This window comes from Diospyros lotus, chromosome 8, assembly GCF_014633365.1.
Source record: "Diospyros lotus cultivar Yz01 chromosome 8, ASM1463336v1, whole genome shotgun sequence".
Lineage (NCBI taxonomy): Eukaryota > Viridiplantae > Streptophyta > Magnoliopsida > Ericales > Ebenaceae > Diospyros > Diospyros lotus.
The window spans coordinates 4,577,647-4,603,010 of NC_068345.1; the positions used below are offsets into that span (position 1 = coordinate 4,577,647).

The window sequence follows — 25,364 nt, forward strand, 5'->3', positions numbered from 1 at the left end:
GCATGCGATCTTTTGACCCCTTGATTTAAAATAACCCTTTCTTATTTGAAACCTATGTCATCTTTCCTGCTTTGACTGCCACTTCATGCAACCACGATTTCCTTTGCTCATGGTCTATCTCTTTATTTTTGATCATTTTTGTGGGATCTGGAACCCTTCTTCTTTTGTCTTTTTCTTTTCCCTTTCTTTTGGGAGGGGGTGTTCGGTGTAGTACTCCTTTCAACAGTCCTTTGTTGCAGACTCAATGTTTGGTTGTTCTATTTACAGAAATTCAATGAAGGTGCTTTTTCTTGCTCTAAATCTTGATGGCTTTAACCAGGCAAAACGTGCTTGTTTTTCTTCCTATTCTATCAAGTGGTAAGATGTATGGACAGTTTGAGTTTCTCCTCTGGTTTCCTGAGGAGATGATATGGAGCAGGGATTTTACTAACTTGTGCATAGTTGGTGATGTGAGGAAACTTGATTCTAGTTTTGGTGACTATTCAAGTTGTCAGGGAGATGATGTCTTTACATGGAGTAACGAAGGGGCACTTATGAGTGTTTAATGGGCTATTGTGGTTATATCTAAGGGGTGATGTTGTTCTTCTTTTCAACAGCAACTGCAACATGCCAAGCTTTTATCTCACTATGTGGGTCATGAATTCTAGCTCCCCATTCATCATTTATCTAGAATTCATGTTTGTTTACATAGATGAGATTTACACAGGCTGTCAGCACCTAATGCAACCTGCCTCCTTTATCTGGGCTTTGGATAGCAGTAGATAAGAATCCACAGGTGGAGTTGAAGTCATTCTTCTTTTTTTGCAGTGGTTGACCTGACCCTGGGGTCCTTCTAGGTTTTCAGGTGTCTTTCTTTTCAAGGACAAGAACAACTCCCCATTTTGTTGAGCTTTATTAGATTTAAAATATATGGAATCACAACCAAAAGAACACAAATCTTGTTATTTGAAGTGATCATATAGAAATATTTTTACCAATGAAGCTACTATGGAATATGCTCTAGAGCATAGAAGGTTGATGAAACATATATCAGAAAATAATAGCAACTTATTTTGACATAGGTTTGGCATAGATTCAGAAGGTCGTGAACTTGGACAATTATTTCGATGTCTTATTTATGTAGGCTTCAGATGCTGTGTTCTTAGAGCATCAGGGGTGTGACACTATAGATTAGAAGCAGGGTTTAGGGCTAAAGAAATTGAGGATTGGGAAGTATCAAAGTCTTTTCTAGTTGCTTCTCACCCTGCTGCTTACTTGGTGATAATTTCATTTTCAATTGTTAAAGCCACATAATTTGGTTCTATATTTGCAGTTGCCTGCAGAGATTTGCTAAGTAGTCACAATTTTTTGACATTCATAAATTTGTGTGCATTATTGTTGTGTTTTGCATTGAGTATAGCTTAGAAGAATTAGAAGGAATCAAGGGAATTCTCGGAATATTCAAGCGGCAGAATTAGTTAAGTTAGAATGAGTCTAACAGTAGCATATGTACAAGGGGTATAATAGGAAATGTGTAATCTTTTATATTCCTTGTATGGTCTGCCCTAATTGTCTATAAATAGAAGGCAGGGGGCTGTTGCTTGAGGTAATCATTTTGTTATGCGAGTGTAGTGAATTGAGAGAAAAGCTGGTGTTCAAGATAGTCTTTGTAATCTCAGAAAGCTATTGTAATCGTGTGAGGGTTCTTGTGTACTGATTTCTTTCAAGATTTCATAGTGGATTGCTCTCGGGATTGAGGCTGGATGTAGGATCACAATTGTGGTCTGAACCAGAATAAAAATGCTATGTTCATTGTGTGGTTTGCGTGTTCTTACTCTATCTTTAATTTCCGTTCTTCTTAATTTTCTGTTGTGGGGGTAAACAGTGTGTGTGTGTGTGGCTGTGTATTGGCAATATCGAGTAATTCCAATGCTCCCAATTGAACAAATTTGTTTTGTAGACTTACCAAAGATGCAAGATTCCCTATTCTAGTGCTGTAGGATGCCTTATGTATTGTATGGTGTGCACTAGGCCAAACTTAGCCCATGCCATGAGTGTTACAAGTAGGTTCATGGCTAATTCGGGAAAGGATCATTGGGTTGTAGTTAAGTGGATTTTAGATATCTTAAAGGATCAATAAACATGGCTTTAGTTTATGGTGGAGCTAGTGTAGAAGAAGAGCCTAACATTCTAGGGTTCGCTGATGCTGATTCAGTAGCAGATTTGAACAAAAGAAGGTCATCTACAAGGTATGTTTTCAAGCTATGGAATTCAACCATTAGCTGGAAAACTAACGTACAATCTGTGGTGGCTTTTTCAACCACTGAGGTCGAGTATATAGCTGTCATTGAAGCTATAAAAGAGGCCTTATGGTTGAAGGGACTAGTAAGTGAATTACTAGAGAAAAATGTTAAAGGCTGTCCTAAAGTGTGATAGCCAAAGTGCTATACACTTACCCAAGAATCAAGTCCACCATGAGAGAACAATGCATATTGATGTAAGGCATCATTTCATCAGAGAAGTATTTGAGAAAAAGGGAATAGATCTGTTTAAGGTTGCAGGTGAAGAAAATGCAGCTGATATGTTCACTAAGGCAATCCCTATATCTAAATTACACAATTGTTTAAGACTTTTACAGGTTTATATTTGTGAATGATCAGTTTCTTTGCAAGTCCTAAGGAAGAGCAGGTTGATGGAATCGGGTTCAGGCATTACTCATGCAAAATGTTGGAGAATTTTTGTGTTTTGCATCGAGTATAGCTTAGAAGAATTAGAAGGAATCAAGGGAATTCTCGGAATATTCAAGCGGCAGAATTAGTTAAGTTAGAATGAGTCTAACAGTAGCATATGTATAAGGGGTATAATAGAAAATGTGTAATCTTTTATATTCCTTGTATGGTCCGCCCTAATTGTCTATAAATAGAAGGCAAGGGGCAGTCGCTTGAGGTAATCATTCTGTTATGCGAGTGCAGTGAATTGAGAGAAAAGCTAGAGTTCAAGATAGTCTTTGTAATCTCAGAAAGCTATTGTACTCGTGTGAGGGTTCTTGTGTATTGATTTCTTTCAAGATTTCATAGTGGATTGCTCTCGGGATTGAGGTTGGATGTAGGATCACAATTGTGGTCTGAACCAGGATAAAAACGCTGTGTTCATTTTGTGTTCTTACTCTTATCTTTAATTTCTGTTCTTTTTAATTTTCTGTTGTGGGGTAAATTGTGTGTGTGGTTGTGTATTGGCAATATTGAGTAATTCCAGTGCTTCCAATTCAACAATTATATCTAAAGGGGAATTGAACACATCTTAACCCTTAAAAAGTTAATTTGACTACCCTCGCTATGACATACTGTTGGGGGGGGGGGGGGGGGGGGGGGCATAAGTGAAAATGTGCTTTATAAGATCATGTGGTGCTACTTGTGGATGTTGGCAGTGTTTTGATGTGGGGAACGTGCATATTTTTCTTGTTCAGTGGTTCTGGTATGATTTCCCTTCTATGTTTGGTGGATACCTTTAGCTTTCCTTGCATATCTTATGCTTCAATTTAGGTATTATTATTATTATTATTATTATTATTTATTTGTAATAACATGTTCCTTATCAGTCAAAAAGTTTGCTTCACTGCATCTCCAACCTTGTGTGGCATATTCACTTGTTTCATTTAGCTTGATTGGCTATCTAGTCTAGTTACTTGACTACCTGAATTAGCTTTATTGTTTTAAATTCTAAGACCTTGACAACTGGACTTGAAGAAACTAGTTGATGCATTCATCTTATTTTGCTAAAATAGCTGTGATTTAGAGTAAGTGGTAGGTTTATATGCGGGTGTGGCATGGGACTGGTTCATGTCACGTGGATCAGCCTCTCTAAGAAAAAGTTGGGGATAAGACTGACTCTGATGTGAGAGGAAGGCTTGTATACTGGGATGATAGAAGTCATAGTGATAGGATACCAAATAGCAAATCCAAACAACAATCAAATATCAATAGTTTCCAATACTTTTCAGTAGAAAACAAGAACAAACCAGGGCATTCAAGAGGCCCTTACTCTCCCAATTCTTCTATCAAAAACTAGCTACCCTCTCCCTCTTCTTCTTAGCTCTTTATACTGCTCCTCTGCCCCTCTCTAACCGAATTCCCTTGCACATGCAGATTATTCCCTCAACCTATGGATTACAAAACTACCCCCATGCGCACATGTTGGTTGTAACAACCTGCATGTGCTAATTCCCTATTCTCCCCTTCATGCTTGCTGGTCTTTGGTAGGTCCGGTACACCGGTGGCCTATTATTACTCCCCTCCCGCACTTTCACCTTGTCCTCAAGGTGAAAAGTAGGAAATTGTTGCTGAATCGTAGGGCTCCTAGTTCATCGTGGCGATTGCTTGCACCACTGCTACTACCAGTGGTGCTACCATTCTCACTGTCCTCAAACTCACTGGTAGCATAAAAAACATGTTCTCTGCAGAATTCCACGAGTATCGACTCATGAAGTAACTGGTGTCAAGTGCACTCTCTGATGAAGGAACAAAAGCAGCCTTCTGTCTAGCAAGGGTGTCCCAGTTAATATCTCTAAAAAATGCATGCTGCTTCACCTCCGAGGCTCCTCCTACTCCTAGTCTTTGATGAGGATCTTCGGTTAATAACTGATCAATGAGATATTGGGCTTCATAGCTCATTTCTTCAGGTACCCAGGGCCAAGGTATCTTTCGGTTGAGAATATTATCAGTTATTATCTGAGGATGCTCAGCATTAAAAGGTGGGATACCAACAATAAGCTCAAATAAAATGATACCCACAGACCACCAATCCGCAGTTTCACCATGCCCTGTCCCTAAGAGAATCTCGAGAGCCAAATGGTCAGGTGTTCCAACAGCAGACCGTTTCTTTCGTCTTTCTCGCTGATGCTCAGATGCAGTTAATTGAGGTTCATCTTCTCCCAATAGCGATGTCCCACTAACAGCCGGACCAGATAAATCATCGATGCTGTTGATGAGACCAACCCTTGAAAGCCCAAAATCTGTTAACTCATCCCACATAGTAGAATCAACCAATTCCTTCTTTCGCATTTCAACAGATTCAGCACTGTTAGCATTCTGACATCTCTGTGCCCAAGAGTGAAAAGAATGTTGGAGCCAATCAGAATTTAAACAAGACTCCATTATCATAAGCGGAGCTTCTAAATCATTGGGCTCCACAACAGAATGCAAATTGAGCCCTTGACTTCTAGAAACATGCTGCCCTTCCACCATCACAACCTCATTGGGCGAGGCACCCACCCCCTCATGATGGTGAGAATACATGAGGGGCCCTCCAATATCAGCCAACCCCATGTAAAATTTATGAGAAACCTGGCTAGGAGTCGCACCACGTTCCCAGACAACATGGATCGTTGATGGTGCCCCTTTCCTCGGCGAGATGCTCTCCTTGGTTGTCACCGGTTCGGCCGTCCGCGGCCTTTTAAATGGATCGATCGTCGGCTGCCCTTCTACCTCGCTGTGGAACTCCCCAACACCATCGTCGTCGGCCACTCTGCCTCGCGACACCATCATCTGCTCAACCGCCAATCCCCCTTCAATATGCAACTCGTCCCCCGCGCCTTCCAGCATGGCCCCTAAGCGATTCCTTAGCAGCCCCTTCAACTCTTCCCAGCTTCTCACTCTTCGTCTCCGTTGCTTGCATTGGACCCATGAAAGAGCAACACCCTCCAAACACAGTGCTGCTGAGTCCATCTTCTCCTTGACAACTAGCCCCTTCACCGCAACTCCCAACTCTTCACCCGTCGCCTTAAGCTCCGCCCAACTCCTCACCCGTCGCCTTCACTGCTCCCACTGGAACCACGATAGAGCCGCTCCTTCAACGCATAAGGCCGCTGTCTCTAGCTTCTCCACATCGGACAGCTGGTTCACAATGAAGTAGCGCTTAGCCCTAAAGACCCAGCCATCTGGATCATCTCCCTCAAAGATGGGTATTTCCGGGCGTCTCCCACGGTACTCCTGCTTTCCGACACCATCGACCCAGTCGCCCCCTTCGCCACTTCTCGCTCTAGCTACCGGCGTTCCCTCCCATGTCAAGGGCGAACCCGTAGGTGGGTCTTCCTCATCTCGCGTCCCCTTCCTCTCTCTCTCTTGCTCCTCCCGTCTCTCATCGTTCTTCCTCTTCCTCTTGCTCTTGCTTGCCCGCTCCTGTTCTTCCCATCTCGCTCGCATCCTCGCGAACAGCTCTAGCAGGTTCGCTAGGTGTCTCTCCATCTTTTGAAACGCACTCCTCATAACATCATCTCCCAGTGGAATGCCTTCCACCCTCACCTCCAAATCACCTACTGGGTCAGTCAAGTTCACCATTAGGATCGAAACGCTCTGATACCAAATTGATAGGATACCAGATAGCAAATCCAAACAACAATCAAATATCAATAGTTTCCAATACTTTTCAGCAGAAAACAAGAACAAACCAGGGCATTCGAGAGGCCCTTACTCTCTCAATTCTTCTATCAAAAACTAGCTCCCTCTCCCTCTTCTTCTCAACTCTTTATACTGCTCCTCTACCCCTCTCTAACCGAATTCTCTTGCACATGCAGATTATTCCCTCAACCTATGGATTACAAAACTACCCCCATGCGCACATGCTGGTTGTAACAACTTGCATGTGCTAATTCCCTATTCTCCCCTTCATGCTTGCTGGTCTTTGGTAGGTCCGGTACACCGGTGGCCTATCACATAGTTTTCTGCTACTTCCTGTTGTATGTTAATAAATGTCTAAGGTAGCCGAAAATCCAATAATTTACTAGCCAAAAATCCAATAATTTACTCATTGTAGGTTTACAAGAATATATACAAACTGATCTTCCATAATTGGAAGTTTCCTAAACTGGATTTAGGGAATATTCACAAATATACAGCCAAGATAGGATCTTCTAGGAGAAAGATTTAAGATGAAAATATAGAAAAATGGATCATGTATATCAATCTCCAAATATGTATAGGAATCCTAGTATCTTCTAACACTCCCCCCTCAAGATTGTGAGTTAATATCTTGCATTTCAATCTTGCTTAGCAGTCTTTGACACACAGGGCCAGGTAACCCTTTTGTAAGAATATTTGCTAGTTGATATCTAGTAGGTACAAATGGGTTGCAAATCGGTGCAAATCAGTCCACTGTCTAGCTTCTCCTTTATGAAATGTCTTTCCACTTCAATATGTTTTGTTCGATCACGTTGAACTGGATTATGTGCAATGCTAATGACAAATTTGTTGTCACAATAGTCTCGTAGGTGCTGTCCACTTGACCCTTAGATCTTCCAGGAGTATCTTAACCCAAAGTAATTCACAAACTCCTTGTGCCATAAACCTAAACTCTGCTTCAGCACTACCGGGCTATAACACTTTGTTTCTTACTTCTCCAAGTCACAATATTACCTCCTATGAATGTGCAATACCCTGATGTAGACCTTCTATCAACAATTGACCCTGAATAGTCAGCATTTGGATAAACTTCAAAAGACCACTCATTCCCTTTCTGAACCGTATACCCTTACCTGATGCCCCCTTTAAATAATGCAATATCCTGTACACTACTCTTAGGTGAGTTTCCTTTGGATTATACATGAATTGACTGGCCACACTTACTTCATAATCAATGTTTGGCCTTGTATGTGATAGGTAAATGAGTCTTCCAACCAACATCTGATAGGACCCTTTATCCACTGCACTATCTTCTAGGACTTCTCCTAGCTAGCGATTAGGTTTACTAGGTGTGTTGACATCCCTACCTCCCAGCATACCAGTCTTGGTTAACAAATCAAGTATGTATTTCTATTGAGATATAAAGATTCTTTGCTTAGAATGAGCCACCTCAATACCCAAAAAATACTTTAATCTGCCTAGCTCCTTAATTTCAAAATCCTTGACTAAACATCCTCTTAAAAATTCCATGCCTTCCATATCATTACCAGTTAGTATTATATCATCCACGTACACAAGTAATGCAGTCACTCCCCCTATACTTGAGTGATATATAAACAAGGTATGATCACCTTGACTTTGGTTATATCCCATATCAAGTATGACTTTGGTGAATATTCCATACCATGCTCTTGGTGACTGTTTCAGTCCGTATAAAGCCTTTTTCAACCTGTAGACCACTTTTTCATCTGTCTTTGGTCCAAACCCGGGTGGTACTTCCATATAGATTTTCTCCTCTAAGTCCCCATATAAGAAAGCATTTTTGATATCAAACTGTTGCAAATTCCAGTCTAGGTCAGCAGCCAAGGACAGTAGCACCCTCATTGTATTCATTTTTGCTACTGGGGCAAAAGTCTCAAGATAATCCACTCCATATGTCTGAGTATATCCCTTAGCAACTAACCTTGCTTTGTACCTTTCTAAGGACATGTCTGATCTATATTTCACAGTGAACACCCACTTACATCCTACCAGATTCTTTCCCTTTTTTGTAGTTTGACCTACTCCCAAGTTTGATTTTTTCCCAAGGCTACCATCTCTACCTCCATGGCACTCTTCTAGTTGTCATTGCCTATTGCTTCGGAAAATGTCTTTGGTATAGGAATTGTGAGTAGGCTGATGAGAAAAACTCTATGATTTGGGGACAGATTTGAATAGAACATGAACAAATGTAACGGGTGTTTGGTACAGGTCCTTGTTCCCTTCTTGATGGTAGTGGGAATGTCCAGATCATTGGGATCAGGCTGTTCATTGTCACCCAAGTCAGGATCAGTTGCAGGTTTAATGGTTGATTCAAGTTCGAGAGTAGAAATACTAGCTTTAGGATTTGGTTAAGATGGTGTAGCCTGCATAGGTGGAGGAACTGGTGCTTTTCTCATTGAATACACCTATAGTGGATAGGAGGAAGGTGGAAGTTTCTCTCCTTGTATCATTTCTTGTGAGTCCTATGAGGTAGAGAACATAGGAGGGGAGGAGGAGGAGGAGCAAGAGAAGGAGGTGGAGGAGGAGGAGGAGGAGGAAGGTCCAAACGAAACTGTTATAAGTTTGCATCGAGTCAGCCCTAAAGAATCAATCAAGTCCACTCAAGCCTCAAGCGACCGTTAGTTGGTTAGGTTTATTTTTAACGGTAACTAACAAAGGGTTATAATTGGAAATGTTATGTCCTTATATCCCCATTGTAATGTTTGCCCCTATTGTCTATAAATAGAGGGCTGGGTAGTCGCTTAGGATGAATGAATGAGTGCAAGTTTTGAGAGGAAAGACTAGTGTGATAGCCTTTGTAATCTCGATAGTTTTGTGTACTCGTGAGATACTGCTGGTGTATTGTTTGTTCAAGATTGATAAGAAAGATTGCTCTCGGGGATTCAAGGTTGGATGTAGGATCATCAATTCATTGATGATCTAAACCAAGATAAAATTTGGTGTCTCTTATGGTTTGAATTATTTTCTCTGTCATTTTCAATTCTATTTTGTTGTTCTGTTAAGACTGTTATTCTATATTGTTCAATCCGTGTGTGTGTGTGTATCCTATAAGACAGACTTGAGTGCATTCTAGTGCTCCTAAGATAACAAAAACATATCCCTATCCTTGTCGTCCAAGAAGGCTGCCTGGCTCCCCCTGAAGATAAGGACGATCAAAGTAAGAGGCATCTTCCACAAAACTCACATCAACTGAGACAAAAAACTTCTTGGTAGGATGATGATAACACTTATAGTCTTTTTGAGTGGAAGAATACCCCACAAAGATAAATTTGAGGGCACAAGGATCAAGTTTGCCTCTATTTGGAGTGTGAATATGGACAAGAGAGAGGCAAGCAAACATTTTGGGAGTTAGACCATTAGAGGCATTGAACACGGGGAAAAACTTTGTGAGGGGTTGAATTGAACTATAGGAATCAAGACTTCTAGAGGGTTGTCGGTTAATGAGGTATGTGGTTATCAAGGCTATTTCTCCCTAATATTGTTTTGGAACATTGTGTTGGAAGAGAAGAGCTCTTGTAACAGCTAGAAGATGAACATTCTTTCTTTCAACTAGCCCATTCTACTGAGAAGTATGAACACAAGAAGACTGATGTATGATGCTGGTTTTTTGAAAGGAGGAGGACAAAGACTTATTGATTAAAATAGTCTTCAACATTGTTAGATCTAAACCTCTTTATTTCCACACCAAATTGAGTTTTAATCATGTTATAGAAAATTGAAAAGATAGTACATACTTCAGATTTAGTTTTTAACTAGTATAACCAAACCATACGAGTACAAACATCAACAAAGCAGACAAACCATCGAACTCCTGAAATGTTAGGAACAATAGAAGGACCCCATATATCATTGTGGATAAGTGTAAATGGAAGAGAACTTTTGTTATTAGTGGGAGGAAATGAGACTTGTGTTTTGCAAGTTCACACACGTCACAATGAAAGTCTTCAACATTTAAACCTTTGAATAATAAAGGAAACAACAATTTAAGGGTTCTAGAAGAGGGATGACCAAGACGAAAGTGATGAAGCCGCAATTTATCTTAATTGGACTAAACTAGGAAAGATGAAGGGGAAATTCTCCTTTTACGAACTTGTCCACTAAGATCTTCAAGGTCGTAAAGTCCATCTCTCTTTGTAGCACGCCCAATCATCCTCCTTGTGTCCTGTTTCTGAATTTCATAGAAAGATGAATAAAAGATGACATTGCAATTAGCATTGGTAGTAAGCTTCTGGATGGACACAAGGTTAGTAAAAAGTTTAGGCACATGAAGGACATTTTTTAGGGTGAGATGACTATTTATAAGAACATCTCCTTGTCCAACCATAGTTGTTAATAAACCATTTTCCATGGTTATTTTCTTTGTGCTAGGACATGGCGTATGGGATACAAATTGGTGAGAAGAACATGTCATGTGATCTATGACTCCAAAGTCAAGGATCCAGGTGTTTGAGATAGTTATATCCAAAACATGAAAGACTAGAGAAGAGGAAGATATACCTGTGAAATCTAGAGTGCAAGTACCTATCCTAGGTTTTTTCTCCAATAATCCCAACAGGCTCCTTAGTTTGTCAATCTCTTCTTGGTTGAGCTCCATTGTGTCTTGCCTGATTTGGAACTTTTCCTTTAGCAGGCTTATGGCTACTAGCCACATGCACTTGTCCCTGTCCTTTTGGTTGTCTGCCTTTCAGTGGCTTACCATGGAGCTTCCAGCACTTATCTATGGTATGCTTGGGCTTCTTACATTAGTTACACCATAGGGAGTCTCTGTTGATTGTTTTGGAGAAATCTGATACCTTCCTTTATTCTCTAGGTTGTTTGTGCAAACTAGACCCCTTTGCGGTGATCAATGCTAAACTTTCTATAGGGGAGATGTCCAACATCACTCCCCTGTGTCCTTTTCCTGCATGAACAATTGAGATTGTCTCATTGAGAGAAGGCAAATCCCTTTTTCCAAGGATCTGAACTCTCATTGCATCAAACTCTACATTGACACCAACAAATTTTTCAATGTACCATTTTTGTATAGTTGCATCTTCATTGCATTTCATCTGAATGCACTGATAATGATCCAACTCTTGCCACAGAGTTTGCAAGAGATTGGCATACTTGGTAATTGACCGAGATCCTTGTTTAGCAGCTACCACTTTGGTCCTAATTTCATAGATTTGAGCAGCATCATGGACCTCTGAATATGTGAGCTTCACCGCATCCCAAATCTCCTTAGCAATGCTTAGGAACATAACGGTGTCATTGATCTCAGGTAGCATGGAATTCCAAAGCCTGGACATGACTAATAAATCCTCCTCATGTCAGGCGTCATACATGGGATCATCCTTCTTAGGCCTGGTTCCAAGTAAGTGACTTACCTTCCCTTTGCCCTTCAGGAACGTCCGTATCAACTAGGACAACTTTAGGTAGTTATTCCCATTAAGTTTGTAGGCTGCCTGAATGTTCTGCAGCTCCCCACCCGAGGCTGTGCTATTGTTTCAGCAAAAACTCTTTCTGTTGTACCACTGGATTCTGTGGAGTCTGTCATAATTGTAGGGTTTTGGGAGCTATGTAAGTTGATTGGATATCAATGCAGGCTACCGTCAACGAAAGCCACAACAAAACAGTGCCTGACCAGAAATATGAACCTAGGGCTCTGATACCATGTCAAAGGTAGCTGAAAATCCAATAATTTTACTCATTGTGGGTTTACAAGAATATATACAAACTGATCTTCCATAATTGTAAGTTTCCTAAACTGGATTTAGGGAATATTCACAAATATACAGCCAAGATAGGATCTTCTAGAAGAAAGATTTAAGATGAAAATATAGAAACATGGATCATGTATATCAATCTCCAAATATGTATTGGAATCTCGGCATCTTCTAACAATAAATATTTTCCTTGTTCATATTTGGCTTTTGTCATCCATGCTATACTTTTCTTGTCCAATTTCTGTTCTGTGTTTATCTGAATGCTATCTTTTCTTGCTTTGTCCGTCTGTAGAATTTGTGGGCAAAGACAGATGGGAATTATGAGCAACAAGGTGTAAATGATCCTTCCACCTCCAGGCAATATTGCAATGCTGACTGTGATGGAGTTGTGCAATCTCATAACAGGTACTAGAGCATACTTACTTTTTCTGTGTTTATTATTTTTCTCTGCACAATATCCAAAAGGAAATATTTGTATTATTAAAATAAAAATAAAATGAATATGCAGATTTTATGGGATTTTAGCAAATATCTTTCTAACAGTGGTTTTAGTTTGTCATTTTATTGTTAATTAATGGAGCTTATTCTTATCGGTTTTAGTTTGTCATTTTATTGTTAATTAATGGAGCTTATTCTTATCATTCATTTCACTTGCTGGAAGTAGAAGCAGGGATTATGAAAGTGATTTTGAACCCTGCTCTAAGCTCGAGGACCTAAATTTGGATGTTAGAAAGAATTCAAATGAAATAGAGAGAAGATTTCTCAAAGAGAACTTTTCTAGAAGGTAGTTTCAACAGACTTTCGCCATCCTCTTTCTTTCAGTGAATCATATTTCTGTCAGATGAAAGAATATGAATATTGCTGTACCTTTCATTGTTAGTTCAATGATTTTATAACGCATGGAACAAAGAATATTGGTGTTGTTCATCCAAGAAAGGAGCTTAAAATTAATGGAGAAGTCAAAAATTAAAATATGTTGAAAAGAAGATAAACCACAAAAGTTCTCTTTGTAGGTTGAAAGCTTCAATTAGAAACAATTTGTTGTAAGCTTTGCAATAATTTGTACTGGATGGATGTAAGCAAATTCTGGAGTGTGCATATTTCGATGCTATCTGTTAAATACCTTTACTGCATCATGTCAAGTGTCTGGTGTAGAAGGCATCTTCAAGTGCATCTGCTTCATCTTCTCCTAAACTAGGAACATAAGAAATATACTTGTAAGTTAGAAAAAAGGTTAAAGATCGTAAAAGTTTCCAGTGAGCCCAACTCACTTCACTTGCAGACCTCTATATGAATCACTCACCCACATTTTTAATTGGCACGTTCTATGATGTGAAGACGTCTTCATATGTTGATGATAATTAGGACCTTCATCATTAAGTTCTAGAAGCATAGGCCTAATCAGGGCTGCTTTTCCAACTTTTGGTACACAAGCATAAAAGATCCATCCATTAAAGCAAGAGTATATGCTTCATAATTAGGTAAGCTTGAGCACCAGCTGGCCTTTGCTTGGGTTCTTCTAACTGTCCAAGCACCACTGTCACTGGGCCTTGTACTGGCACCAAACTTAGTGGCTTTTCCCTCTGTAAAGATCCATATCTGCTTATTGAGTAGGATCCTGATCCAGATCTATATCCTTACCTGCTCGTAGCTGTGTAATTGCTTGTACTCTGACCTGAATGCCATTCATATGAAGTGATCATAGTTCATTGTCAAATGGTGGTTGCCACCACGTGTATTTATGTTACTATAAGGAGATATACTGGGGGGCTCCTGTTAATCCCAGAGCATAACTATGACAAGTGGTTGTTATATTGATTGATTAGCTCATTTATCTTGTTTCTTGGTTTGCAACTCAGGAAGGGTTTGGTTTTGCTAGAGGACCTTAATCAAGGGAATAGGATGCACCATTTCTGTTACATTCCTTAAACAAACTTTGTAGCTGACCTTTGGCACTTCTTTTGCATGGATTTGTATTGTCAATGTGACTTTTTGAAGTCAATTGCTGTTATGAATGCTGTGCCACTGACAGGATAAGGTGCAGTTGATGATGATGATACTGGGACAGCAAGTCCCAGGGCTATATTTAATATCTAAACACTTTTCGGTCAATGATAAATTTTTGTTCAACAATTTTAGGGAATAAAAAGTATTAATTAGCTTCACCTCATTCTTGAAATGATTTTTTCTTAGATGATTTTGTTTCTTCTTGAGATAGCATTTTCCAGTCTGGGAAACTTCCATGAATCTTGTAGTGGCAATTTGCTTCAAATTATCAGCTTCTTGTTGGTTGAAGTATATCATGAATTTTTTAAGAGACCCCTTGATCTTTCTCCTAACAAGAGAACATTAGTAAATTTATGAATGATACTAATTGAAATAAGCTAAATTCTTGAAAGCTTACTTGAAATTTATTGAATCCGAAGGGAGCCATTTATACAAGACAAAATGCTACTCTTATCTCCTAGAAAATAGGAGCAAATTCAAACTTAAATAGCAGTAACTAATATTCAAAAGATATGCTGGCCTTTATGTTCTGGTTTCAAATTTGAATTCCTCTCTTGAATCTTGGAGCTTTATCCTATCTTCAAGGCTTCCTTTTTAAAGCCTTATCTTATCCAACCAACTTATCTTTTCCTTTTAAACTTGAATTGCTCGTCGAACACTCCCTCTCAAGTTGGAGAATAAATACTTGTCATTCCCGGCTTGCTAATTAGCAATTCGAAACCTAGTCTTGTCATGGTAAACACATCAACCACTTGACTTGTTGTAAGACTATAGGATAGGTTAATTCCTCCTTTCTCAATTTCCCTCTTTATAAAGCTTTGGTCTATTCTCACATGTTTCATGCGATCACGCTAAACTGGATTTTTAACAATACTAATTGTTGAGTTACTATCTCTATACACCTTTGTTTGCACTAACAAAGGAATATGTAAGTCTTCCATCAGCCTTTCTAATCAAATCACTTCACAAATTCTTTGAGCTATAGCTCGAAATTCTACCTCAGCACTACTGCAGGCAACAACTGATTGCTTCTTACTTCTCCCTATAACCACATTTCCACATAATTTGGTACAATAACTTGAAGTTGACCGTCCATTTTTAATATATCTTGCCCAATCTGCATCAACAAAGCCCTTAATTCCCCTCTCCTTAGTTTTTCGAAATAATAATCATTTTTCAGGTGTCCTTTTTAGACACCTTAGGACATGAAACACAACATTCATATGTCTTTGAGTGGGAGAATGCATGTATTGACTTATCACACTCACTGCATAGGCTATGTTTGGCTTTGTAAGGGATAAGTAGATTAACCTTCTGACTAACTGTTGGTATTTTCCCTTTTCTACTGGGGCATCATCATCGATTTCTCCAGATTTTCAGCCTTTTTCTAGGGCTGTTCCAATAGGTCTGCACCCTAGCATTCTTGTTTCTTTCAATAGATCAAGTGTATATTTTCTCTGTGAGATGAACATACCTTCTTTGCTCTGAGCCACCTCCATTCCTAGGAAATACCTCATTGTTCCTAGGTCTTTGACTTCAAATTCGGCTCTCAATTGCTTCTTCAAGCTTTCTATTTCTTGCATAGACATAGACAATTAATATAGCTTTCCTTCATTTGTTGTGTGTTTTATAAACAATGTATGGTCTACCTACCCCTGTTTATACCCTAACCGATTTAGAGTCATGTTGAACTTCTTGAACCAGGCTTTTGGTGATTGCTTTAACCCATATAGAGACCTCTTAGGTTTGCAGACTTTTCCATTGTCAACTTCATGTTCAAAACCTAGGGGAACCCTCATATATATCTCCTCATCCAAATCACCATTAAGGAAGGTATTTTTAATATCAAATTGAAATAAAGACCACTCTAAATTAACAGCAATAGAGAGTAATACCCTGATAGAATTTAGCTTAGCCACAAGAGCAAAAGTCTTTTCATAGTCGATCCCATAGGCTTGTGTAAACCCTTGGCCACCAAACAAGCCTTATATCTTTCAACACTCCCATCTACATGATGTTTCACTGTCAATACCCACTTACACCCGACTACCTTCTTATTTGAGCGCAATTCTACTATATCCCATATATTATTTCCAACCAAGGTTTCATTTCTTCCTGAATAACAGCCTTCCACTCAGGATCCTTCATAGCACATTGAATATTTTTGGGAATTTCAATGTTGTCAATGCTTGCAACAAACACCCTGAACTGAGGAGACAATTTTGTATAGGTTAGATAATTAGAAATAGGGTACTTGGCACATGACCTTACCCCTTTTCGTAGTGCTAGAGGAACAATCCAATCCAAATCATCCATCCTTGTAGTAGTGTTGTCCTCAGATGGACCAGCCTTTGGAATTGATGGCTGATTGTACTGAGATTCCTGATGACCTTTAGGCCGTTTGGAATAAACTAGAAGAGGACTATTAGTCGTTGGAGTTGGAGGATGAGTGTAACGGCCCGCTCCCATGTACGGGCGCTACTGGTGAATAATCGTCCAGATTACTCACACACAACATCAAACTAATGAAGAGATGGACTATGTTTCATCGGGAAACGTCCTAGGTGGGGTCTAGGCTTCGTCCTTCCCTTTGCTCCACTCGAGGAGTCGGTCCCAAAACAATTAAAGAACCATAGCGGACGGGACCCGAAAACCCGAGTGAGCTTCACCTTTGTTCAGCTTGTCTCACCACTAGTCAAAGGTGACCCAGGTACAAAACTAGCACATCAAATATTTACTAAGTACTGGGGATTTATGGGAAATAAATACCTCTTTGATCCTTACCCGATTCTAAACTTGGCTCCACCAAACAAGCCACTAACACCCAGAAGTCTACACAATCATATACTACATTATGCCGATTACAACAAACTGGATACCATTCAACACCCAACAACATACACATTCACGCACAAGGATATATATACATACCACCACATGAATACATATAGGAGATAATACAATTCACAACATGGGCAACAACGCTAGTCGCCACTTCAACCTCCCGACATCATCTCTGCTTGCATCTGGACTCGCAACATCTACAACACGAGGTAAAACTTCATGAGTCACAATGACTCAGTAATGGTGCAAATGAATGTAAACAAGATAATATATGAGATGCAATGACAAGTAAGTATGCATGAATGGCGAGGCATCATTGCCCTCTGAACCTATCTGTTCGAGGCAATAACCTCCCAAATTACCCCTAGCATGCATCTAGTTTCTCCCATGGCCATAGGACTCCATTAGACTACCTATAGAACATGCACAACACACAACATATATTTAACCATATTACCAAACATTCGCATGACCGCCACCATTGGGGTCGTCCCTTACCTGGCTCAAGGCCTTATCTTTGCCACGGGCGATAACACTAGCCCGAATTTCGAATTCTTCTAGGATCACTGCCTCCTCGGTCGACCCTAGATTCAATCACAAACCCAACAACAGAAATTAAACCAGCGTTTATGTTTTTACCATACACCACAAAAACCTCCTGACAATAACTTCCAAACAACCCTAACTGAGGGTTTAATCCAACCAACAATTATACTACATTAACTCGCTTAATGCAAATTAATTTGAAAATAAAATATTAATTTACCTCAATCAATTTGGAGGAGAAATTCAACCAAACTCCTACACCAGTGTTGCCTCTTTGGCTGCCATCTCGAGCTCAAAACCCCATTTCGAGTCTCAGGCATGCTCCTCGAGCCCCAATCAATTCTCAGAATTTTCCCCAATTTTCTGGCTATTTTTCTTCCTTTTTTCAGATTTTTCTTTATTTTTATTTTCTCTTTTCCTTTTCTTTCTTTTTCCTTTTTCATTTTTTTTCTTTTATTTTTCTCTCTCCTCCCTTGCATCTTCTTCAACCTCGCGCGCGAACCAGCTTCAGCGTGTCTGCCATGGCCGTGCCTGGGAGCTTGCTGTGCGGCCAACCCGGCTGCCTTCGGCCTAGCCAGCAACCGCACTGGCCTCCGATGTCGCATCGCACCATCGCCAGCCATCCCCTGCCTCGGTCCAGCCACTGGAGCTGGCTGCCATGGCCGCGGCTTCGGTTTTTCTGGCCGCCACCGACCGCGCTTGCAGCTTCGCCACCAATTGCCCGCACGTCCATGGCCGCTGCCTCGGCCTACTGTTGCTTAGCCTGAGCTGCCCAACTCGCCCCCGCCTTGCTGCTCGTAGCTCCCGTGAGCTCCTCCTCGCACCACCAGCTGCTATAACGGCAGCTCGGTTGCTGCCATGGCCGCCTCTTGCCAGCCATGATCGACCCTCTCTCGCTCGGCCATAAGCTCTCTCGCTCTCTCTCTCTCTCTCTCGCATTGGATCTGGCTGAGACTCCCTTAGCTTCTCCCTTCTTCATTTGCTTTCTCTTTTATCTTTTTACATTTAGGATCCAAAGCTCCACTGTAGGGAGACATCCAAAGCTCCACTGTAGGAAGCTTGGTCTCCAAGCTCTCACGCACAACACATATACATGTATAATATATATTATTTACACTTAATTATACACATTTAATTACACCATAAGACACATAATTATTTAATAATTACGCATCAACCCCACTGATACTCCATAATCCCACTTAGGGAATTTTATTAATCGCATTTATACCCTCTAAGGTCTTGAATTAATTACCCTCAAACCACTAAAAATCTTATTTTCTTCAAAAACCAATAATCAGCTTTACTCAATAGTCGGTTTTGTCCCTGCGCCTGCACGAGACTTTTATTCCACTCGAAAATGCTTCAAGGTTGCCTCATTCGTAAAACTGGACCACCCCTAGGGTCCCCTCAGCTTCTCGGAAGTCCCCTACACCCATTCGGTACCGGCACTCATTCGAGCTTATACAAAAATTATTCCCCAAACTATACTCGGTCTGATTGCTTTCAGTGTCATCAACCTCACCTCGAGACGCTCACCAATCTCATGCTCTCTTCCCTAGACATCCAAGTCCTGAGGCACTCTCTGTCGTCAATTCGACAACTTTTATTAGTTAATTTCTCGAAATCGACTTTCGGTCTTCCCGGACCACTCGAGGTCCTTTTTAAAATAATTGAAAATTATATATTTTCTATCACCATGTAATACCGGGTATTACAATGAGTGGCAGAGACTAGAATATCGAGCATAGAGGTAATAGGAGAAGTATCAGGAGGGTGTGGATTAGGGTGTGAATCTGGGTAGGTAGGAGCTACTAGTATGTTGTCAAGAGTTGATGCTGATGATGCTCCCCCTTTGAGAACATATTGGTAGTGTAGAATCAAGCAAAGGAAGAGAGATGAGAGGATCCCACTTAGCACTATCAGTCTCCTCATAGAATGTGGGAGGATAAAATGGGTGATCCTCATAGAATGTGACATCAGAGGACAGAGAATTTGCAGGAGGAGGAGCAATAACGCTTGTATCCTTTTTGGGAAGGAGAATACCTAACAAAGATACATTTAAGTGCCTTTGGTTCAAATTTGGTCTAAGATGGATTAGTGTTGTGAACAATAACATTCATAGTACACAACCAAAAACCTTGGGAGAAATGGAAGAGAGGAGATGAACATTTGGATACAGATCACGAAGGGTATTGAGAGGAGTTCTAAATTGCAGGGCTTTAGAGGGAAGTCGATTAAGTAGATAAGCAGCTGTTAGAACAACTTCTCCCCAATATGAATGAGGAACATAGGTAGTGAACATCAGAGCTCGGGCCACCTCAAGTAGGTGTCTGTTTTTTCTTTCAGCCACACTATTTTGTTGAGGGGTGTGTGGACATGAGTTTTGATGAAATATGCCATGTTCAGAGAGAGAGTTAGTGAGATCATGAGAAAAATATTATCAGTCATTATTAGTTTGAAAAACATGAATAGTAGTTTGAAACACATTCAAAATGAGTCTGCGAAACTTTTTTAAAATATTACTGGCCTCTAATTTTTCTCTCATAAGGTAAACCCAACAAGGTCTAGTATGATTATCAATGAAGGTTATGAATCATCGAGAACCAGAGATATTGGGATGTTTAGAAGGACCTCAGATATCACTATGGATCAAGTGAAAAGGTTTAGATGGTTTATAGGGCTGTAAAGAGTGATGAGAACGAGGTTGTTTTTGCAAGAGTACACTACTCACATGTAAAAAATTGTTCTTTATTGATGAAAATGTGAGGATACAAGGATTTTAGATGGTTTATAGGGCTGTAAAGAGTGATGAGAACGAGGTTGTTTTGAAAGAGTACACTGCTCACATGTAAAAAATTGTTCTTTATTGATGAAAATGTGAGGATACAAGGATTTTAGATATGAAAAATTAGGGTGTCCTAAGCATTTATGCCACGACAAAACATTGGCATTAGTTGTTACATTAAGGACAACTTTATTGGTTGAAGAATTTGGAACATCCTCTGCCATATAGTAAAGGCCATCTCTAGTCTTAGCATTACCAATCATCATCCTTGAAACTTGGTCCTGAAATATACAGTAGGATGAGAAAAAAGTTACACTATAATTCATATATCTTGTAAGTCTATTGACTGATAGTAAATTGCATTGCAATCTCGATACATGTAGCACATATTTTAACTTTAGTTTTGATAAATACACTGTTCTAAACCCCAAGGCAGGAAAGGTTGTGTCATCAGCCATAGAAATATCAATAGTTGTGTTACAAGGTGTATAATCCATCATCGAGTTAGCCAAACTCGACATATGGTCTGATGCACTTGTATCCATTATCCTCACATGTTTAGGAAGCTTTCGTGAGACTAGGGAGTAATGAGGAATACCTTGTAAGGCTATGGAAGCTGTTAGCTGAGAAGTAGGAGGACTTGAGGGATTTATACCTTGATTTAGTAGCCTGTACAAGGTTTGAATATGCTCTTCTGATAGGTTTAGATTCAAGTTGTTCTTAGATTCAGTGGAGACTTCAGCAACATAGGTTGATCTGTGTATTTCCCTCTTGTTTTGTGGCTTCCAATTAGTTGGTTTGCCATGAATCTTTCAGCATGTCTCCCGTGTATGGTAAGGTTTTTTACAGTGATCACATCACTGCTTGTCCTCCCCCTGATTTTTTGACAAAGTCTCCCCCTGTTTGACAGTAGCAAGAGCAGAGTTCTAATGACTTAAGATGGAGTCAGTTTGTTGGTTAAGCATCACTTTTCGCCTGCTTTCTTCTCTCCTTATCTCAACTAACATTTCTCTTAAGTGTAAATAAGGGTTTAGTACCCAATATTCTTCCACGAACTTCATCCAAATAAGAGTTAAGACCATAGAGAAAATAAAAAACACGATCTTTTTCTACCATTTTATTGTATTTGATGCTATCAGCTGAACACTCCCAACCAATAGTGTGAATAAATCAATTTCATGCCATAACTCAAACCAAAATGTTATAGTATTATGTAACATTTAGATTACCTTGTCTGGTTGTATGAATGGCTAACCTAATTTCAAAGCATTGAGAGGTATTTTCCAAATCTGAGTACATTTCTTAGACTGAATCCCAAATTTCCTTTGCTCCCTTGTAGAAGAGATAGATTCTCCCGATGCTTGGCTCCATAGAGTTGATTAGCCATGCCATAGTAGTTGAGTTTTTTGCTTCCCAGGTGCCATAATTAGCTGCTGTGGTTGGAGTAGAAATGGATGCTGTCAAGTATTCAACTTTGCCTTTCCCTTTGATTACAAGCAATATTGATTGAAACCATTGTTTAAAATTACTCCCATTTAACTTATGTTAAGTAATCTGTAGAGGATGGTTATTAGTGGAATTTGTAGAGAAATTTGGTGGAGAATGAGAATTAGGAGAACTCGTGGTTGAGGCTTCGGTTACGGTTGGGTTTGGTAGAGCTTCGACCATTATTTTGTAAATAGCCTAGACCTCAAGATCTAGATGATTGGAACTTGGGCTTTGATATTATGAAATAAGCTAAATTCTTGAAAGCTTACTTGAAATTTATTGAATCCGAAGGGAGCTATTTATACAAGACAAAATGCTACCCTATCTCATAGAAAATAGGAGCAAATTCAAACTTAAATAGCAGTAACTAATATTCAAAAAATATGCTGGCCTTTATCTTCTGGTTTCAATCTTGAATTCCTCCCTTGAATCTTGGAGCTTTATCCTGTCTTCAAGGCTTCCTTTTTAAAACCTTATCTTATGATTCTTATCCAACCAACTTATCTTTTCCTTTTAAACTTGAATCCCTAATCTTGTCCAACACTAATCAATGCAATATCTCAACACCATAATCAGTACGAAATAGGTTTATAGGTTACTAAAGTTTCCCAGTTTTATGGTGAAGGCAAGAATTGACATTCAGTCTCTCAACTTCCCAGCCTATTAATGATGGACACAAAGAACTGGCATTCCTTTTCTGCCAAACCCTGAATCATAATGGAGGCTAATCATATGATGTGACTTCTTTCAACCATTGTTGCCTGGTTGGCCTGATTGTCTAATTATTACAATAACTGAGTTCTTGTGTAATTTTTTTCACTTTCATGGGGTGTTACATTTTTCATCTTAACAACATGCTTATGGTGCAGTTTGCGTGTATACTTATAAAAAAAATGGCTTGCATTTATAAGTTTCCAAATAGAGTTGTTAATCTCCCACATCTGTGTCAGTGTTGATTTTATTCTGAATAAAAAAATTATTTTTTGGTAGAAGGATGTAGTGATTCCATGGCTGTAATATGGGGGGGAAAAGAAAAGGAAAAAGAATCAGTTGTCGATGGCTCTAAATTTGACAGATCAGATTTTGCATGTATGGAATTAATATTTTAGTAAATTCACCATCTGAAAGTATGATGCAGGCAGGAAACTCCATATCTTCCAATTCATGAAGTAATATTTTCCACAGTTGACAAGCCTAAGCTTCTTAGTCAGGTATTTTATTTATTTTTTGAAGCTGTATATTTTGCTGTGGATTTAAGCTTGTGTATTGCTTTGACTTCAGATTTTATAGCTTTAAGAGTGCTATCATTTTGGACTAGGTAATGTCTTAAATGTATTCGTACATAAGCTTGCATGCATTGTTGGGTTGACGTCCACAATCCATTCTCCATTTTTGCTGTTGTATGTTGAGACTAAAAAATCTAAAAGCTGATGTTATGGACTGGTAATTTCATGCTTGTTATGTCAAGTGAATGCCAATTCCAAACCTAGACTTTTAAATGTTAAATGCCAAATCTAGGCTCTAATACCACTCGTTAGGATCATATCAACAATCACACACAAAAAATAAAGAGAAAGAGGATATAGAAAATTCAACATTTTTCAGTCTTAACAAACTTACGCCCGGGATCCCAGAAAAGGGATAGTCCACTCAATCAAATCAATGGCAGTGACACACTAAAAATAACCTGGATACTCGCTCTCAGATAAAACTGGTTATTGAATTGTGGCACCCTCAAAAACTATATTAGAAAGGGTATTTGTAGGCAACTACCCCTTTGGAATTTACTATTCTTACCTGGAATTGGTTTACGGTTCCTCTCTGGATTTGATTTTCTTGAAAAACTAATTCTCCTCTGATGTGGGATTTGCGGAATTATCAAACATTTGGCTTGCTTATAAATAGCATATTTCAAATTTTTTAATAAAATGTTTTCCTATTCTGCAGGACACAAGTTATTTTCATGTGTAGCTCTGATATATGTTTTTATAAATGGACACCTTCTTGCTGTGTTGTAGCCTAATATCTTAGAATTGTCCTTTTGGGGTGTTTGTATTGTGTTATATTGTGTGGCTATTTGTGCTTCTTAGTTAATGAATTCAGGTTCTGCCCTTGCAGTTATTTTCAGTTTCACAAATGTTCATTGAAACTAAGTCTGGAACCTTCTAGTGGGAAATTTGATAGGATGTTAAAATTGTTGTTTGATAACAAGATTCCTAAAGCCTTTTATTTAACCATTAGATTGTGAATAATGGCTCTGTTCCTGTAGACAGTTTCTTATGTCACTTTCTTGGGGGTGTTAACACTAACACCCATCTGGTGGACCATTTTCTTCATTTGTGAAATGAACTGGCTCTGAATTGATTTCTAACTCCCCCACCCCCAATTTTGTTCTAGCTTTCTGCTTTACTGTCCGACATAGGACTTAACATCCGCGAAGCACACGTGTTCTCAACAACTGATGGTTACTCTTTGGATGTATTTGTGGTTGATGGATGGCCTTTTGAGGTATCTTCTATTCTTCTATGATGTCTTCACCACTGTTGCTAACTTTTTTTTTTTTTTTAAATCTTCTAATCTTCTGTAAAGTGTTATGCCTTTACCACTATTGCTAATTTGCTTTTTTTTTTTTTTTTTTTTCTAATCTTCAAATCTCCTGTAAAGTGTTTACTACTGTCACTACTTTACTTTCCACTCCCCCCATTTTTCTGTATTCAAAGAGTTTGGATATACGTTGTTGTTCTTTACACAGCTATGCTCCTTCCCCCTATCTATCTTGATATCAACTCCTTTCACTTTTCTGTATTCTTCCTAAAACCTTCCCTCCCAGAAAGGAAGAGAGGAAAATAGGAAAATTCTGTTACTTATGCTGTTGTATGATAGGCACTATTGTGTTCTTGACATCGGACAGAAAAGGGGATTGCTACAGTTAGAAGAAGAGAGAGAAGATCAGAGAGGGGGGAAAGAACAAAATGTGGCAAAAGGGAAAAGCAAGAAGTAGAGGGGAGAGGAAGACTTGAAAGAGAGAGATCAGCAGAGAGAGAAGTACTCCACTTTTATTCCAAATCAACTACATTTTGTTTACTTGAAGAAAACCCTTTTGTAGGCTAAAATCCTATCATAAACCTATTCAAATCCACAATCAAAATTCAACCAAAGTATACTAAAATCTCATCTTAAAAAATTCTAATATCAGAAATTAAAATTTAATAATTCAAAATTTCTCATCATTTCTCTTTTCTGTCCTTGATCCACATATATTCTTTTCCTACTTTAGTGGTATGCTGATGGAAAATTGATATTTATTTATTGATTTTACTCTTCTATGAGTGGCTATGTGGACTAACTTTACTTATATGGGGACAGTGTGGTCCTGTAATAAGGAGCATTGTCATTATATTCTTGTATGACAGGCATCTATGGTGAGTCGAAATGTTGCTGACTTTGCAATATTGTGCTCAGGATACAGAGGGATTATATGCGGCAATGAAGAAAGCTATTGCCAGAAGTGAGGTACTAATATCTTTCCATTCATTGCTCCAAACTACTCAGCGTGCATGAGTTTGTTTT

General features: G+C 39.2%; 1 protein-coding gene across 5 annotated transcripts in view; it reads left to right on the top strand.

Moving 5' to 3' along the window:
- Positions 1–25,364, top strand: part of LOC127807458 (serine/threonine-protein kinase STY46-like) — a 49,184-nt gene that overhangs the window by 4,663 nt on the left and 19,157 nt on the right. For 4 of the 5 annotated variants that reach the window (XM_052345317.1, XM_052345318.1, XM_052345320.1 and 1 more), the window contains exons 3-7: positions 12,414–12,526; positions 12,786–12,905; positions 22,933–23,005; positions 24,192–24,302; positions 25,257–25,307. In XM_052345317.1, coding sequence (XP_052201277.1) covers positions 12,414–12,526; positions 12,786–12,905; positions 22,933–23,005; positions 24,192–24,302; positions 25,257–25,307 — 468 coding nt within the window. The remainder of the gene's footprint in view (positions 1–12,413; positions 12,527–12,785; positions 12,906–22,932; positions 23,006–24,191; positions 24,303–25,256; positions 25,308–25,364) is intronic. The other variant, XM_052345319.1, reaches the window with a different exon arrangement.